The 16,494-nt window shown below is 43.8% G+C and overlaps 1 protein-coding gene across 6 annotated transcripts; it reads left to right on the top strand.

Annotated features, from left to right (window-relative positions):
- Positions 1-3,993: 3,993 nt before the first annotated feature.
- Positions 3,994-15,942, top strand: CLN5 (CLN5 intracellular trafficking protein). Of its 6 annotated transcripts, none has more exons than XR_007507951.1 (5): positions 3,994-4,147; positions 6,145-6,310; positions 7,466-7,691; positions 10,885-11,642; positions 13,157-15,942. XR_007507951.1 is itself a non-coding variant. In XM_049815934.1 (4 exons), exons 1-4 carry the CDS (start codon positions 4,029-4,031, stop codon positions 11,394-11,396), a joined length of 1,023 nt encoding a protein of 340 aa, XP_049671891.1. In that variant the 5' UTR covers positions 3,994-4,028; the 3' UTR covers positions 11,397-15,942. The 6 variants fall into 6 exon arrangements, 1 of the variants encoding a protein (XP_049671891.1); XR_007507950.1 differs by having other exon boundaries at positions 12,107-15,942; XR_007507949.1 differs by having other exon boundaries at positions 12,102-15,942.
- The last annotated feature ends 552 nt before the right edge of the window (positions 15,943-16,494 follow it).

The raw sequence follows: 16,494 nt of genomic DNA, 5'->3' as shown, positions 1-16,494 counted from the left end.
GCTTGACTCTACTTTGCTGTGTCTGGGGCCGTTGCTGGATCCAGCCACTACTACATAGCTGTTCCCATTCAGAAACTTCAGGACTGCACTGTGGTCATTGAGGTCACTGCCCTTGCTTGCACCGTGGTCACCTCTGCTCCTGGCTCGTCCTCCCTTGCAAAGCAGCCCTACTCCTGCTGCTCCCTGACACCCCGAGAGCTAGCATAACTGACAAAAAGGTGTTATCTGACTTCAGATAAACATGTATTTGGAGTGGGGAAGAGAATTCACTGCTCTGCTGAGTGGCAGCATCAGAGTTAGGGTGCCAGGGCACAGCGAAGGTTGGATGCTCCCCAAGGGGAGCTGAGCACAATAACAGAGCAAGTGGAGGCCGGTGCCCCAGCACCCTGGCCCAGTCCCACCCTCCTCGAGCAAGGGGAGCAGGGCAGCTCTGGTGGTAGCAGTGACGTTCCCCCAAGAGTCCAATCACGAGGCAAGTCCATGGTGATGGAGCAGATCCAAGGTCAAGCTGGAATGACCGATGTGTGGGTTGGGCTCTGCATCAATGGGGTACGGGGCTGGGCCCAGGCATGGCTGCAGTGTAACTCAGGTGGGAGGCAAGAGCCTCAGCTTAAAAGCAGCTGCCCAGGAAAGGAGCAGGGAGCCCCTGCTGAGGTGTCTCAGCAGAGCTGTTTGGGAGAGCCTAGGCAGGAGCCATTTCTGGCTTTCTTCACAACAGTTCTTATCAGACCTTGAGAAACCAGCTACACACCCTGAAGGGGTAAGTGTGCCCTGGGCTTTGGCATACTGTCCCCTTCAGGCTTCAAGTGGTTGAATTGCAGCTCTGTCCTGGACTCCAGCCATTTTCCTACTGCTCAGGATTTGAGAAAGATATTTTGTCTAGTGGAAATCCTGCTCTGAAGGGCCTTAGTTGCCTAACAACAGCTTCTCAGATTAGCTTCAGTTTGACTTGGGTAGCTCTCTGTATTTCACAGACTGCATGCAGTTGACTCATCAATTCACTTATCCCTACCCTGCAGCAGATCTCAGAGTCACTCTTAGCTTAAAACTCGTGATGAACTTCATCTGCATCCTTATCCCAGCCCTCATCCTATCCCTCCGGCTTCAGCAGAGCCCCTCTGGAATTCCAGCTTGGAAAGAAATAATTTCCCTCACTTGTCCCCTAAGCTTCCAGACAAATCAGGGGCTGCCCTGCAGTCCCAAATGCCCACTGAACTGCACATCTGTCCTGAGCACAGCCCTCATCCTAGCTCTCAGGGTTGAGGAGGACCTGAGGGGAACGCTTAGCCCTACCTTACACAGTCACAAAGCCCAGCCATTCTCCTTTCTTCTAAAAAAGACATGGCATCTGACTTTCTCCCACCCCAACACACAGTTCAGATTGCATTTCAGGCTATGTAGCAGAGCATAGGTGCAGAGGCTCCTTTCCTCAAGATGTCTGGCTTCAATGTGAGTTCAGGTAACATTTGTATTTTTCAGTGTGCATCCAGCAGTCTCAATAGCTAACGTATGCCAGCGTGAGTATAAAAAAGCCCCGCGAGCAGGAAAACTGCCAGTTATGTAGTTTTGTCTACTGTGTTCCATATATAACTGTAAATTTCTTATGGAATGGCATATTGCCAGTATATAGGCTGGCAGATGTGCACCTGAAGATGTAAGCACCATCCAGAGAAGCTCATTTTTGTGAGATAAGAGCTGTTACTTCAGGTTCAACAGCCTCTTTGCTGTGACTATTACAGTGTGATGACTCATGTAGATGTTCAAAACAAAACTAGCTGTTCAAATCCACAACTTTTGGCTGCAGCAGCAGGGTTTATTTTCCCCTTTCTCTCTGTTCCTGCCATCCTGTCACTGTCAAGGGCAGAGATGGAGAAGGTACTGTTTTATAATGGGAAATTGCCGAGAGTCTTCTTCATTGTTTCAGGAAAATGTTTTGGTTTTCACTAATCAAAAGAAAATACTCTGGGAGATGAGAAAAATTTAGGAATCCTTTCAACTCCAGAAGCTGATCTTTGTAGCCAGTCTCAATCTGTCCTCTAAGCCTGCCAGTGGACAAAGATACAGATCAGCTCTGTGGGTTTATAAAGGGCACTTTGACATGTTTCTGGATAATAAATGAGACATCTGCTGACTCAGAAATTGCTGACGTGAGCTTTTTAGCTCAAGTATTTTTATTCACAAATTTATTAGTAATTTATTTTCTATGTTAAAATATGGTTCACAACATAACTTAGGTCATATGAGAAGAAAAAACAGTACTGTGCTGCAAGAGACTCCTACAGGATGCAATGAAGTAAGATACAAAAATGCTACTAAAATGAAGAATCCTCCCCAAAACAATAGCTTTGCCATCTTAGTCATTTGACCTGACACCTTCAGCAACCACAGCGGTGCCTGAATGGAGACTTAATAGAGCCAGGACTAAGAACCAGTTCATACTGTATTTCTAGTTTGACTAACAAGCAGTTACAGCACCTTAATTATGTCATTTCACTTCCCTGCATCCTGGTTTCATAGAAGGGATAAATTATGCTTCCCATATTTCATTAAGCACTTCCTGATTTACACATCAAAATATCTAAAACTAGGAATTATGGCTATATTCCATACAAACACATAACTTTTTGAACAGATGAAAGAGCTGGCATCTTGTACTACACTCAAGCTCGGAAACACATATGAGTGATAGGACACTTTGTTTTATAAAGAACAAAACCAGAGCTTTACTTTAAAGCAGACACAACATGCATGGGATTAAAATGAAATACGGAAATATAGGTGTGTATAGATTATGTATACATGCATGAAATTAATGTATTGTGCTGAATGGCATGGATTTTAAAGGTAAGCAGTATAGAATCAGAGAGCAATGAAGTGAGAGACAGAAATGTTGCCGAAATTAAATATTTTAATAGCTGAGCCATCTTGCGGTTTTCTGAACACCTTTAGTACCTCCAGCATTACTGAAACTGATATTCAGCAGCCTATCCTGCATTTTTATGTAGGATGTAGGGGTTTTCACCACATTTTGTTTGGGTATAGCCTAGCATAGTGCTGACTAGAGAACTGGTTGTTCTTTAGGGGCTCATATGCAATGAGCAGGGATATTTGGCTCCCGATAGTCAAAAGTCCACAGCGCAGTTATTTACCCACTGAACAGCACACACCAGCCCTTTCACTGCTGATGCCAAGTACCAAACTTAGCCTGCTGGACTCTGACGCCAGCATAGCCGGTTTTGAACTCTACAGAGCTAGAAAAAGCTGCCTTTGCTGCAGGGATCCTGCTGGCCAACCTGTCCTCTGTTTCTCTTAGCCAGAGTTCATCTTAAAGATAGTTCTCGCTATCGTCGTAAAAATGAGAGAATAAACTGCCCTATAATCCCCGCAATGTAAGTTGTTACAACCTGAAGAAGTGTTCTGAAATGGGTGATGGGTACATGAACTTAGCTTGAAGCCCCGAAAGGCTTCAGACAAGACTTCTGGGCAGCCAGAAGAGGCTCAGGGCTATGCGGTTTACCACAGCAGAAGCCCTTCTGCCATGTGGCGAGGCCTCACCTCACGGTGCCAGCTCCAGACCCAGAAGTCATCCCTCTCGGTGGATTCTGGTCGTAAGGATGGGCATTGCATGTGCGTTTTAAAGTGGCTCCGAAGCAATGCTTGAAACAGCATACCGGGCTGCTGACAAGGACTTCGGCTGCGTTAAAAGAATGCGTAGCTGCCCGGGTCTCCAGAAAACTGAAACCGTAGTTCAGTCAAGTGACGTCTTTAAGGGGCGATTCAGCACACGGCTGGTTTTCCTCAGGAGGAGGACGAAAAACCCGCGTTTGCTCAGGACCCCGCATGTAGCTGGCTGCCGCCTCACGCCCTCCAGCGCGGGCCTTCGGCGGCCACCGCCGGCCGCCCCGAGCCCTGTGGGCGGGCGCAGGGGCGGCCTCCTTCCCGCCCAGCCCGCCTCAGCCCCGCCGCTTCCCCTGCCCGCCCGCCCTCAGCACCGGGGCCCGGCTCGCAGCCCCGCAGGCCGCGCCGCCATGGGCGCCGCCCGCCACTACCGGCGGCCGCTGCTGCTGCTGCTGCTGGCGGCGGCTTGGGGGCCGTGTTTCTCGGGGGAGCTCCGCTCCCCGCATCGGCGGTGGCCGGTGCCCTACAGGTGAGTGAGGCGGCGGGGGCCCGGCGGCCGGAGCGGGGGAGAGAGGCGCGTCCCCGCGGCCGCCCGGCACCGTGGCCCGGCCGGCCGGCCCGGCTGCCTGCGCCCTAACCGCCCGCCTCCTCCTCCTGGGCCCGCCAGCTCTCCGATTGTTCATTTAAGCTTTAGACTAACAAGGCCATGGGTGGTTTCCCCTTTTTTAATCACGGGGGTGTTCGTCGTTTATACGGTATGTGGTGTGTTCAGCTCACAAGCGTAGGGGAACGGGTGCCCCGTCCCTGGCCTAGAGCTGCGCTGGCTCTGGCGGCAGCGGGACTGCTGCCCCCGGGAACGGCAGCCCTTGCTTTGAAGATGGTCCTTTCATTCCTGTTCTAGCAAAAAGTTGTGGTGAGGAAGCCTGGCTATGATTTATTTTATTTTTAAAATTTAAGTTTGCTTCATACTTTGGTTCATGATAAATGAAATGGTATAAAATCCCGTTCGCGGCTCTGGAGCTGTCTTAGCTCCGGGAGGAGACCTGGTGGTGTTGGGGAAAGCAGAACAGTGCATGTTCCGCATTCTGCTGAAGCGAGTCGCAACGGCTTTGGTTATGCTGAGGAAATAACCCTCTTCAGGAGAAGGGGTACGCTTGCATGTGTATTTTGTGTGGGCTTCCTGTTTGTAAAGGGAGGCATTATAGTTTAGCTGCTATCTAATGCACGCCTGAAGTTTTGAAATCCTGTTGCGTAACTCCTATCAGTTAAATTTGTATCAGGTGATGCCAGAAGGCGCAGATCTTGCAGTCACGAGGCATTCGGGTTTTCCAGCAAGTTCAGTAGTTGCAAGGCTGGGTCTTGGGATGGTCAAAATTGGAGTATGAGCCTATCAGTGTGAGACATTCAGAAATGTGGTATTTTAATGCTTCTTAACATGCTTGTTACCTTCTTGTCAGATGCAAGGTGCAGTGGGAGGGGAAATTGAAAATGCTAGGTGTGCAGTTTAGAAACAGGACTTAAATGTGTGTCTGGTATAAGTCTTCTGTTGTTTTTTTTCCTCTTTCGCTCTCTCTTTCTTTTTCTTTTTTTCCCCTGGACAAAATAAAGGAAGACATGCTGAAGTACCCAGCAAGCTTGGAGAAGAAGTCCACAGGGAAAATCAGCGGTGTCTCAGCAGGGCTACTGGACTATGGCTCAGGAAGTCCTGTGTCCTTGAGTCATCTCATGTCTGGGGTATTTGTGCCATTTAGTAGCCCTGGGCAACTGAGTGTGTTAGACTTTCAGGCTGTGCTCTGGGCAACCTGTGTAGCCAAATCTGTCTTGGTAACAGGGATATAGGAACCTTGTTTTAAGTGAAATACAGGGAGTGAATCTGAAAGAAATTGGGAAAGGAAGACTTGTCAGAAAGGTTTTTTGCTGTTCGTATGTAGTGTGGTATGTAAGTGGATTCAGTCTTCAGTTTTTGAGTTTTAATAGGAATGATGAATGAAGACAGTGATCCTAGCTAGGTTCTTAGGCCTCTTTATCTAAGTTAGCATAGAGGAATAGAATATTTCTGATATTGGCAATATTCTAGAGTAAAAATAGCTCCATCTGGGGAGCTCTTAGTGTAGAATAGTTTCCCAGAGCAAACTGGTCAATCCCTGTGTAGACAAACTGTTAGGAGAATGTTTTGAGGCACGTCTCAAACTGTCCTCTACCCAGCATCTATGTGTCTCTGATTTTGTGAGTACAAGTCACCTTTTGTAATCTGCATCATTTCCACTCCTTCACTATCTGTACTGTGTACAGTGTGACTTGCATTCATGAGTCTTAAGTCCTTAAGTCCTGTTTCTGCAGACATGCACCTCAGTAGCCTTACAAACTTGTGTACTCCAAGTGTTACAGCATCTGGATCACAGAATATGTCTTTGGGGGTGGCTGGACTCTTGACTTCTTCTGCTCAGCCCTTAGGAAGCCATAAGGCAGTTACTCTGGCCATGAAGCTGTGCTTATCATTCTGTGTGCTTCTCTTTCTCAACACAGGCGCTTTGATTACCGTCCAAAAACTGATCCTTACTGCCAAGCTCGTTACACCTTCTGTCCCACTGGCTCTGCCATTCCAGTTATGAAAGAGGAGGATGTCATTGAAGTGTATCGATTACAGGCTCCAGTATGGGAATTCAAATATGGAGACCTACTGGGACATTTGGTAAGGTGATGTTTTTGTTTAACAACATTACAGTGGCAAATTCAGCTGAATTCAACAGCAGGTGTCAAGAATGGGAGCTGTAAGGTTGTATGGAAGAGTATTGGAGCACACAAGCTAGGCTATGTATAGGAAAGATACCCAAAGAGCAGTAAGTTTCAAACAAAAGTTACAGAACTTAGCTCGGGTAAAGTAAAGGGTATGACCAGCACTGTTAGTGGGTTGGAATGTGTTCCCCCACAGAGCTGCATATTGGGAGTGTTTTGTATACACACCCCATTACGTTTTGGGTGTCTCTTTTTTCCTGCACTAGCACTGCATCAGGAAAATACATTTATTTGTCCCCTTAAATCAGATTAAATGCTTGCTTAATGTATTAACTTTTCTGTTGTTAAAAACCTACATATTTGCATGAACATGGATATCTGTCAGGAGTGGATGGCTAGCTGGTCAGAACGGTGGATCATGGGGAGTTGGTTGCTTTTATGGTTCTTTCTTCAATTTTATGATCAGTGTTGAATTAAAGTCTCCATTCATAGAGTCATGCAAATATGAAAGAATCTCAACTTCAGTAATATTTATAGCTATAGCAGTAGCATAATTAAGCTTCAAAGCATGATCTCTAACAAATAATAAATACTAGTGAACATGAAATAGCAACATCAAAATCAAAAACAGAGTCAAAAATAGAAATAGCTTCAAATATCGTTATCTCAGTTGTTAAACTAAGGCTGAATTTATGTATTTACTATAATGCTTTTAAAAGAAATATTTTTTTCATTCCTTTTAAGATCTGGTTTTGGGAACTCAGTTCTGCTCTTTATTTCTTTGATAACCCTGTGAGGTTAAGGATTCAACAGTAAGCTTGAGTTTTGATGATGAGCTCCCACTGAGTATCTGGCTCCAAATAACAGAATTTACAATGGATGGGTGGACAACCACTGAGACAGTGTGACTGTGACAAAAGTATGTGTGTGATACAATATAGTATGTTGTGCATTGATGCTACTGAATCCAAGATGTTAGAGGAGCCCCTTCCCCTCTTCTCACCCTGTTACACAACAGCTTCCGAGCATCGCATCTTCTGTACAGGTCAAGCTGTCAAGTTGTTTTTATGTTAAAGTTCTGGGGTTTTGGTGGTTTTTTTTTCTTTTCCAGAAAATTATGCACGATGCTGTGGGTTTCAAGAGCTCTCTAACGGGCAAAAACTACACAATGGAGTGGTATGAGCTCTTCCAACTTGGGAACTGCACATTTCCACATCTCCGGCCTGGCATGGATGCACCATTCTGGTGTAACCAGGGAGCTGCCTGCTTTTATGAAGGAATAGATGATGCACACTGGAAGGAAAATGGAACTTTAGTTCTCGTGACCACAATATCAGGTAGATTTCAGATGCTTTGGATAGTGCTAATATCATAAAATTTAGAGTCAGCCTTGTCTTCGTGTCAAGCGGTATCTTTTAATTTATGTTTTGTAGGTTATTCGCAATGTTAGTCATTGATGCTAATTTCAAACTGAAATACTATCTCTGCACTCTCTTTAATACAGAAAGTGGTATGAGGCTGCTGCTTTTTGAGCAACGCACACTGAAGAGTTGTTAAATGAGAGTCATTTGGTGTTGCTGTACAAAAACACTTGAGTCTCTTGAGTGTAAAAATAGCAAAACAGCTTATACAGAACCATTATGTACTCTTTTCACGTGGCTTCACCAAAACAAAACCTTCTATTGTGAAGTGGCAGATGACTGCTGAGATAGAAAAACTGGTGAAAATGTGTACGTTACTGAGCAAACAAGGCATATTTAGAAATAGTCTCGAAAATATAAAAAATATTAATCTCTATTTCCATCTCCCCCATTATGTGTCATAAAAACTGCGCAAATGTCCCCAGTAATAGGTCTCTGTCATATGTTGTAGAACAAAACCAGGATTTACACCTCTATGTGGATGATCACCAGAATAGCTTCCTGGTATATACTGAGCACTGAAATCCTAAAATAAAAAGGTCATTTAAATAAATCTGGTTGATTACTGTAGTAATACAGTGAATGACTTATGAACAAAGTCCACTGAGGACTTGGAGAGTTGCATTTTGTGTGACCAAAACCACTTACTCTCTCAAGTTAGCAGAGTGTACAAGGCACAGTGGAGAGTCACATTACAGCTAGTGGGATGTGGTGCTTTATGTTTGCCTGTTTCCACCTTTAGCAGCTTTGCTGGACTCAGTCTCTAGATAATCTATCCAGTGCTGCTAAGAAATTCTAGGCTGTTCTTTAAGCAATTAAATAAGCGGAGCTGCTTTCCTGTGAGTTTGTAGCTCATGACTTAAATCTTTGATGCCTGATATCATTGGATTCTTTTGTATGAATACCAAGTTAAATGTTTTCATACAGTTGTGGAACTTGTAATGCTTCCTGCCTGTGTGTATTATTTGATGCCTAAGAAAGGTTAGGTTACACTGGTGCCTTGTGGAGGCATTGTTACAGCCCTCCTTGTCTCTCTTGCTTCCTGTTTCCATGAAACTTTTAGGAAGGTAGCATCTCTGAGAGTTTTGAATTGTCTGAACTTGACAAGGAATCTGAAAGGTATTGTGGAAGAGGGTGAGTGGGTGCAAGCACAGATGGACAGCATTATGAGCTGAACTTACTTCCTTCAGAGAGCAGGCAAAAAGCATCCCATCTCATGGGAGAGGACTTTAATGTATGAAACAGCTGGACCCTCTTTGCCCTTGTGAGATCCTATAGAGCTGTTTGTCAGCAGTGTCAGAGACCACAGTGAAGCAATCTCATTTTCTTTTAAAGCCCATTGGCCAGGTTAATGTTATTTAGGCGTATGTTTCTTCTGTGAAAATAGGGCAGGAATATCCAAAGTCTGATTTTTTTATTGTCTAGGCATTTTCCAACAGATTGTCATGGAGCCATGCATTAACCTGTAATACTTTTGTTTAATTTAAGATGTTAAGGCGAGAACTTCATTAAGTCCATCCTGGTCTTGTTAGGAGAGGCACATCCTTTTCAATAACATGCCTTACAGAATACACACTAGCAAGCTAATCTGGTAGGAGTTAGAGAAGATAAAGGGGAGCTTCAAGCCCATCTACAGTGTATAGGAAGTACCATTCTTGATAGAGATTGAATGACTTGCTGTTTTATTAAACCAAGTCATGGGCAATTAAAAAAGAAAGTATCCAACACTTTCACTAAACAGAATGAATGTTATGTTTACTGTGAAGCCCAAAAGCTCTAAAGTCTGAAGAACAGTTATAATGCCTAGGAGGTGAATGTGCAGAGCTTTAGTTACTCTGAGGTAGTAGCTTGCACACATGCCTTACCTTAAAGGGTGAGATGTGTTTACTCTCTAATGAAGAGTAGAGACCTTTGCATCTTGTTTTGGGGGGAGATGTGTGGCATGCAGTGCTTTTCACTGGTCTTGATAAATGCAACATTTTAGTGAATTCAGACTTAATGCAAGAGGCTGGCTGTTGCGTGCAGGGCAGTGTTAGTGACACAGATCTGTCTGGTGTCTGCCACGCCTGAACTACGAGGTAACTGCTGCCAGTCTCTTGGCTTGCAAGTCTTGCCTATCTTTCGGCAGCTACCAAGCACAGTTACTGTACCCAGAGCAGTAACGCTTGCAGCTAAAGAGAGATCATGGCTCGGAACACCATCACAATTGCAATCTGTTGTCTTGACTGTGTCTTCTGATGTATCGCACAAAAAGAATCTGCAAAATTTGGTCATGCTGTGAGTGTGAGGTGCTAGATGGATTTGAGTCATAGATGGTTGTACCTTGTGTTGTGACTGAGGAAAGAGAGGGCGTGAAGGGCTAGGCTGACGTGCAGTGCTAGGACTACAGGAAAAACAAATGAAGGAAGATTAGTGCTGTGCTTCAGCTCTATTTTGGGGCAGCAGATGCTTCAAATGAAAGGAGCTACCGGAGGGATGAGCTGAGTTAAAGATGTCTTCCTCATTCCAGTTGTGAAATCACCAAAACACTCCAAATGTATTCTAAATAAAAAAATAACCCACAAGGTCTTTAAGTTTACTGGTCTTCACATCCAATTCATATTGTTTAGCCTAGCAGCTGCTCAGCCAGCAAAGCTGAACTAGAAAAGCAGGGTGGCTCAGTCTGAGGTTTCTTTTGTGGAAAGACATGAAAACTTCTGCCCTAAAAATTGCTGAATTTAGTTAAAACTTGAGGAAGTGCAGAAACACCTGTTGCACTGGTGAGCACTTTGCCAGGATCTCTTCTGGATTGTACTACCTGCCCTGTTTGTCTACATGGATAAAACAAAATGAGAAGTGTCATGGTTCTCTGACATTTGGATGTTCTGCATAGTAGCAGGAAATGGGGCAGAAAAAGGAATTACAGTTTAAATAACTTACATGTAAATATAGTTTATTCAGTGGGGTATCACTTCTCCCTCCAACCCAAGCCTTGTGTCTTTGTATGGTTAGGTAACGTTGTAGGTAAACTTTTGCAGGGAGGGCAGGTGAACCTTGAAATAGATGGAAACTATTTTGAGTCACATATTTGTTACTTTGTCTCTGTAATACTTACTTTCATCTCTTATAGGAACCATGTTTAACGAAATGGCAAAATGGGTAAAATACGACAATGAGACTGGCATTTACTATGAGACCTGGACAGTTCAAGCAAGTCCTGACAAAAAATCAACAGTATGGTTTGACTCTTATGAATGCTCTAAATTTATACTGAGAACATACCAGAAGCTAGCTGACTTAGGAGCTGTATTTAAGAAGATACAAACAAACTATACAAGCATAATTTTATTCAGTGGAGAACCTATTTATTTGGGAAATGAAACATCTATTTTTGGACCACTAGGAAACCGGACATTGGCAGCAGCTATAAGAGACTTCTACTATCCATTCAAACCTCATCGGACAGTTGGAGAGTTTTTTGTGGATCTTTTAAAAATAATTGATCGTGTCATCTTGAATCATCAATTTTACCTCTTCTATAACTTGGAATACTGGTTTTTACCTATGAAGTTCCCTTATCTCAAAATAGTTTATGAAGAGGTCCCTTTACCTATTGGAAGCAAAACATCCTTTGGTGTATAATTGCTTACTGAAGAACTGAACTTGCCCTTATGTCAGAACATCCTTAAGGATTTTGGCACGCTACCATGATGGTATTGAAGTGTTGTATGTTTCACTGCCAACTGTGAAAGTTGTGTTGGGAAGGCCTCTCAACCACATGAAAGACTATGCCTTTTATTCTTGTCACCTGTATAACACATTCATGAACGCTTCAGCATCTCTGACTTGGCCAGCTTCTGTGTAATTGTGGATACCTGCTGCCTAAAGGTAGGCTGATGTGGTTCCTCTTGGCTAAACTCTGCAGTGCCAGAGGGTGTCAGGGAGGCAGCCTGCCTGCTCTGGTCTCAGGCACTCTCCACATACATGGCCATGTGGCGACAGATAGCACCTGGCAACCAGCAGAGATGGGACACAAGCGTTACAAGGACCTTCTGGTCTGACCAACTTGGCTAATCCTTATGTTGGAGCTAACAAACCTGAGTGCCTAAACGTGCCCAGTTCCCTTAACGTGTGCCTTAGATTGGTCTGTATTTCTTTGGTTTGTACAACTGGGACCTATGAACTGTTCTCTGGTTCATGACATCACAGGCGTTCAGTGTGGTGGGAAGGGGCAGTGAATCTGTTAGAAGATGGCATGGGTGGTATCTTTGCACCACTTTGCTTCCTTCACCTGTACTGTAAACGGAATACATATGGCTCTTCCTAAGATTTGTGTGTGTTTTCTAGCACAGATAGAAGGCAAACACCCTGTTTTGATGTCAACTTTGGTGTATAACTGCAGTGTTCTAGCAGTCTCCTGTCTTAAAGTCTACTTGAGGCTTCAAATAGGTCAGTTTCATAGAAATCACGTTTATATTCCTTTTAAATTTCTTTAAAAAGCACAGAATCCTTAATGTGAAAGAAGCAATCACAGTTTGGGTGTCGAAGTTGCAGTTAAAAATCTGCACTTGTCACAGGTTTGCCTGTAAAAAGTGATTGCAGCCTCTTACTGGCAGTGATGCTTGCAGTCATGGTGCTGTGCCAGCTGTGATGTCCTTGAGTCCTGTTCCGGGCATAGCCTGGCTTGGCAATTAGTTCCCTTTAAACCCAATGGACCAAAACCAAGGGAACACCACCTTTCTGGAGACCAGTGAGTTGCCTATACACAAAAAATACACCTGCAGCAGCAAAATCATCTCCAAGTGTACACTGCTCACTTTGTTGGGTTCGTTTTTTTTTTTTTAAACTAGTTGCAGAATGAGTAGCACTCCCGCAGAGGTTGTTACTGCATCATGGCTAAGCAATAACACAGGAACCTTGAGCCAAGTTAATAGCCTGCTGCAGCCAAAGAGGGGAGTACACAGTGCAAGTACACAGTGATTTGATTCAAATCATAAGAATGGCAGAAAATTAACCTTCTATTTAAAAAGTCACTAAAATTAATTAGTTGAATTGCATTATCATGTAATGGGATGAGCATGAGAGCTAGTGTGAGAGGAATGAGGTGATGAGAGCACCTCTGTTCTGCAGGGAAAAGCTGCTAATTAGTTGAACTGCTACATGAAACTTCATCTTCTGCCTCAACTTGAAAGGCTGACTCTTTGCAGCCAAAGTCAGTAACTCTTGCTTTAACCAGCTGAGCTTCAGATTCTTTAGATTACCCACCAAGAAGGTAATCCAGAAGGCACTAGGGAAGATAAAGGGGTGCAGCAAGCCTGTCTACAGAAGGTATGTTCTTTGTGATGAATGGTTTTATGACTTTGAAACCCTCAACATTGTTGACCCCACATTTATCTTCTCAGGAAAAAGCCTCAACCTCAAAACCAGTGTCTAAAGCTCTGAAGGGGAAATAGGGTCATGGAACCAAGCCAGTAGAAGCCCCAAAAGCTGCTTCTTTAGTATTTGCTAAAAAACTTGTAGCATTGGTGCACGTGGAGACCTTTCAGAGCCCGTGGTCGGGTAAGTTACGCTCCCTCATAGTAGAGCAGGTCTCTGCTCAGCCTGACAGTGCTGTTCATTCACTGTACAGTACTTCCTTGTGTTCATACAGGACCCAGGGAGCCTGCACACCAAAGTCATTCTTTTCCCCTGATAGTTTCCCCTAGTAAGTATTTTGTGATGCATAGAAGAGCCTTCCAGAACTGGAAATGCCAAATCCAGAAGTACACAGCTGATGGTAGCTGAATCCCACATATCAAAGCTCCTGTGCAGCTTTTGTGCAGCTCCTAACAATCAAAAAGATGGGTGTTTGTGGACCATTAATACTTAAAGAGATTATACAACAGGTTGACACAGCTGATGTTGCAGAGGTAAAACCTTCATGATTATTGAAGAACTTGATCAAAAATAGTAGATGTCTATATGAAAGAAGTAATCACTTTTCAAATGTAACTTCATGGTTCTGTCAGTACCATTTTATAATATCCTGGGCTTTTTGTACCTAAATAACAGCCCTTCTCACTTTTCCTATTTCCTGTACAATCTGCTTAATTTAGCATGTTTTACTCTAACCGTAATACTCTGGATGGTACAGGGAGTTGCTTCCAGGAGAAACAGCTACATTCTAGCATGTATTAGTTGCAAGTTAGTTAGAGGACAGTACATGAGCAGCCAAAAAAAAAAAAAAAAGATGAAGATAACTGGACAAGTACTTGTCAAGGATACTGCATCCCTTCCAGGCAAAAGCAGAAAGCAGCAGCTGTATATGAGACAGAATCTGTCAGTGTATTCAGGAGTAGGTCACACTGACAATCATTTGACGATTCCTTTATGCAGCCACGTGTGTATGCAAGTCTGTTTCACACTTTGAACTCTATCCTCAGTTTAAAGGTACTGATTATCAATGTAGGAGTTGCCCTTTTTTTAACATACATGAATTTCTTCTGAGGCCAGTATTTATTCCTTCTGGGTACAAGTGCTGGCAAGAAAGCCCCTCACTTTTTTGCTTCTCTTTGGGAGTTTTTGTTCAGAACCTTAAAAGCCAGCTGTTCAGACGGAATGCACAGCTGGGTGGAAATAAACCTCCACCAGCTCAAACTGCAGTTCTGGAAGAGGTGCAGTCGTTGAAGTTGACTAACTACTGCACCAGAAGTAGTTTCACTAGCACTTAGACTGAAGTTAGCGAGTGCAGTGCTCTGTTGTAGGCAGAATCCAGAATCCTTGAGTTAGGCATATCGCATTAGATCCAAAAATAACACTGAGGTGATGAATAGGCTACTTCTGTGAAGTTTAGACAAGCCCAGAACAGATCCATAAAGATGACACTTTTGTCACTTAAAAAGCAAATGTTTGTGACATCCAACAGCTTCTGTACACCTGATGAGCTGCTGCTGTTTGTGCCTGAAAACCACCTATTTAGCTCAAGCAGTTGAGGTGGATGTCTTCCTGCTGAAAGTCACACAGGGGAGCAGGTATAATAGGATCACACCTAACATTTCACTCACAACCAGCTGGTATTAGCACTTACTTGCCTGACAGTAGGAACCAGGGGACTGTCCTAATTGCTGGGCTCAAGGATAAGCTCCTGCTTTCTCATTTACCTGTCTCCAGTGAATGTGTCATTGAGTCATTACTCATGCTTTGCATACAGGAGTTACTGGTCACTTAGACTGTGCCTGGTTCTGCTCCCTGCTTTTATACATGTTGCAGCTAAGGGTAAAAATATGCGATCATTCTGTAATACAAAAATTTCAATGTCTACACAGCGGTCTTGTGCAAAACTGCTCAATTTTTATACCACTGAGCTGCTTGGGGTTGTAACCCCCACTTCACTCCAGGAGGGTTCTCAAGCAAGGGAGTTCCTGATTTGTCATACATCAAGGTCAAATAGAGCATCCAGCTCCTGTTCCCTGAAGGACCATGCAATGAAGATAGCTGGTACAAACGCTTTCTGCCTTACCCCTCACAGATGTCCTGGATTAGGAGAGCTGCTGCCTTCAGTACAATAACTGAGGATGGTGTCAGTGATGCTGAGGTTCTTCTGGTTTTGAAGTCACCACAACTCACAACTAGGGAATAACTTGAAAAGCAGAGCAGGCTTCCGCTCTTCCACTTACAGCAGAGTCTAAATTGTAAGTCTAAAGCATAAAACCCCCCACCATTAGGTGCTGATTGCAAATTAGCAAAATTAGATAGTAAAAATAGACCTTACCAACCATCCAGAGAATATCCTCTTTTCAGTCTCGGGAACACTAATAGAAAGAAAAGAATCCTCTCCCATGTCACATCACACAAAATTTAGTATTAATGGTAGACTCAGTCTGTGGGGTTCTGTATTAAAAACTATTATTCTGAATGAGACTCCTGCAAGGAATTTTCCAGCTGATACCATACCATCTAATATAATGCTGCAGGCCATGGGAGAAGGGACTGTTCTAAGGCCTGCCTCTTTCCCACAACATTAAAGGGTGTTACAGAGTGCAGGAAATAGTTTTTGGGTGCCTGAGACTCTGAAGGAAGAAAGGAGCCAGCGGTCAGGTAGGTCTGCAGGACTTCCAGCCCAGATACTCTGTTACTGTCGGAGATTTCAGCAACAGAATTAGGAAATCAATCCTCTTCCTCCCACCCTCAAGCCTTTGTTGGGGGGAGGGTTCAAGAATGGCATTTTATCTCTTAAATCTTGCTCCTTGGGGATAAACCAGCAAAACTGGTATAATGCTACATCCACCAAAGTTCTTGCCTTACTAATGTTTAAATCAGCTTTTGAGATCTAGGCTGCTTGATTGCCAGTTCATTGATTTAAGTCTGGATTGCACATTTCTTTGTCTTACCTCCATAAATGACCATATAACAGATAAAGTTCAATACAAGGAATCACAAGAATCTTTCTCCTTACTCATATAACAAATCATGACAGCTGATCTTTGTGCAGGATCATCCTAAAATGGGAAACTATGAGTTTTCTGTCATCCTGCAAGTCTGGGAGGAACAGATACTTTCCTCTGAAAGGTCCAAAGCTGTCCCAGTTCCTCAGCATTTTACGAGAAAATGCCATCTTACAAAAGTACAGGTGCAAGACAGAGCAGACAGCACACCACAGTCTCTGTTTCAAAGCACATGAACTACAACAGCCAGCAGCGGATGTGATCCTATAAGAAGAACCTAACAAAAAGGATAGAAGATGAACATCCGGAACATCTAA

This window comes from Accipiter gentilis, chromosome 13 (genome assembly GCF_929443795.1).
Source record: "Accipiter gentilis chromosome 13, bAccGen1.1, whole genome shotgun sequence".
Classification (NCBI taxonomy): domain Eukaryota; kingdom Metazoa; phylum Chordata; class Aves; order Accipitriformes; family Accipitridae; genus Astur; species Astur gentilis.
Note: the sequence above shows the minus strand (reverse complement) of the source record. Positions and strands in the feature narration are given on the sequence as shown.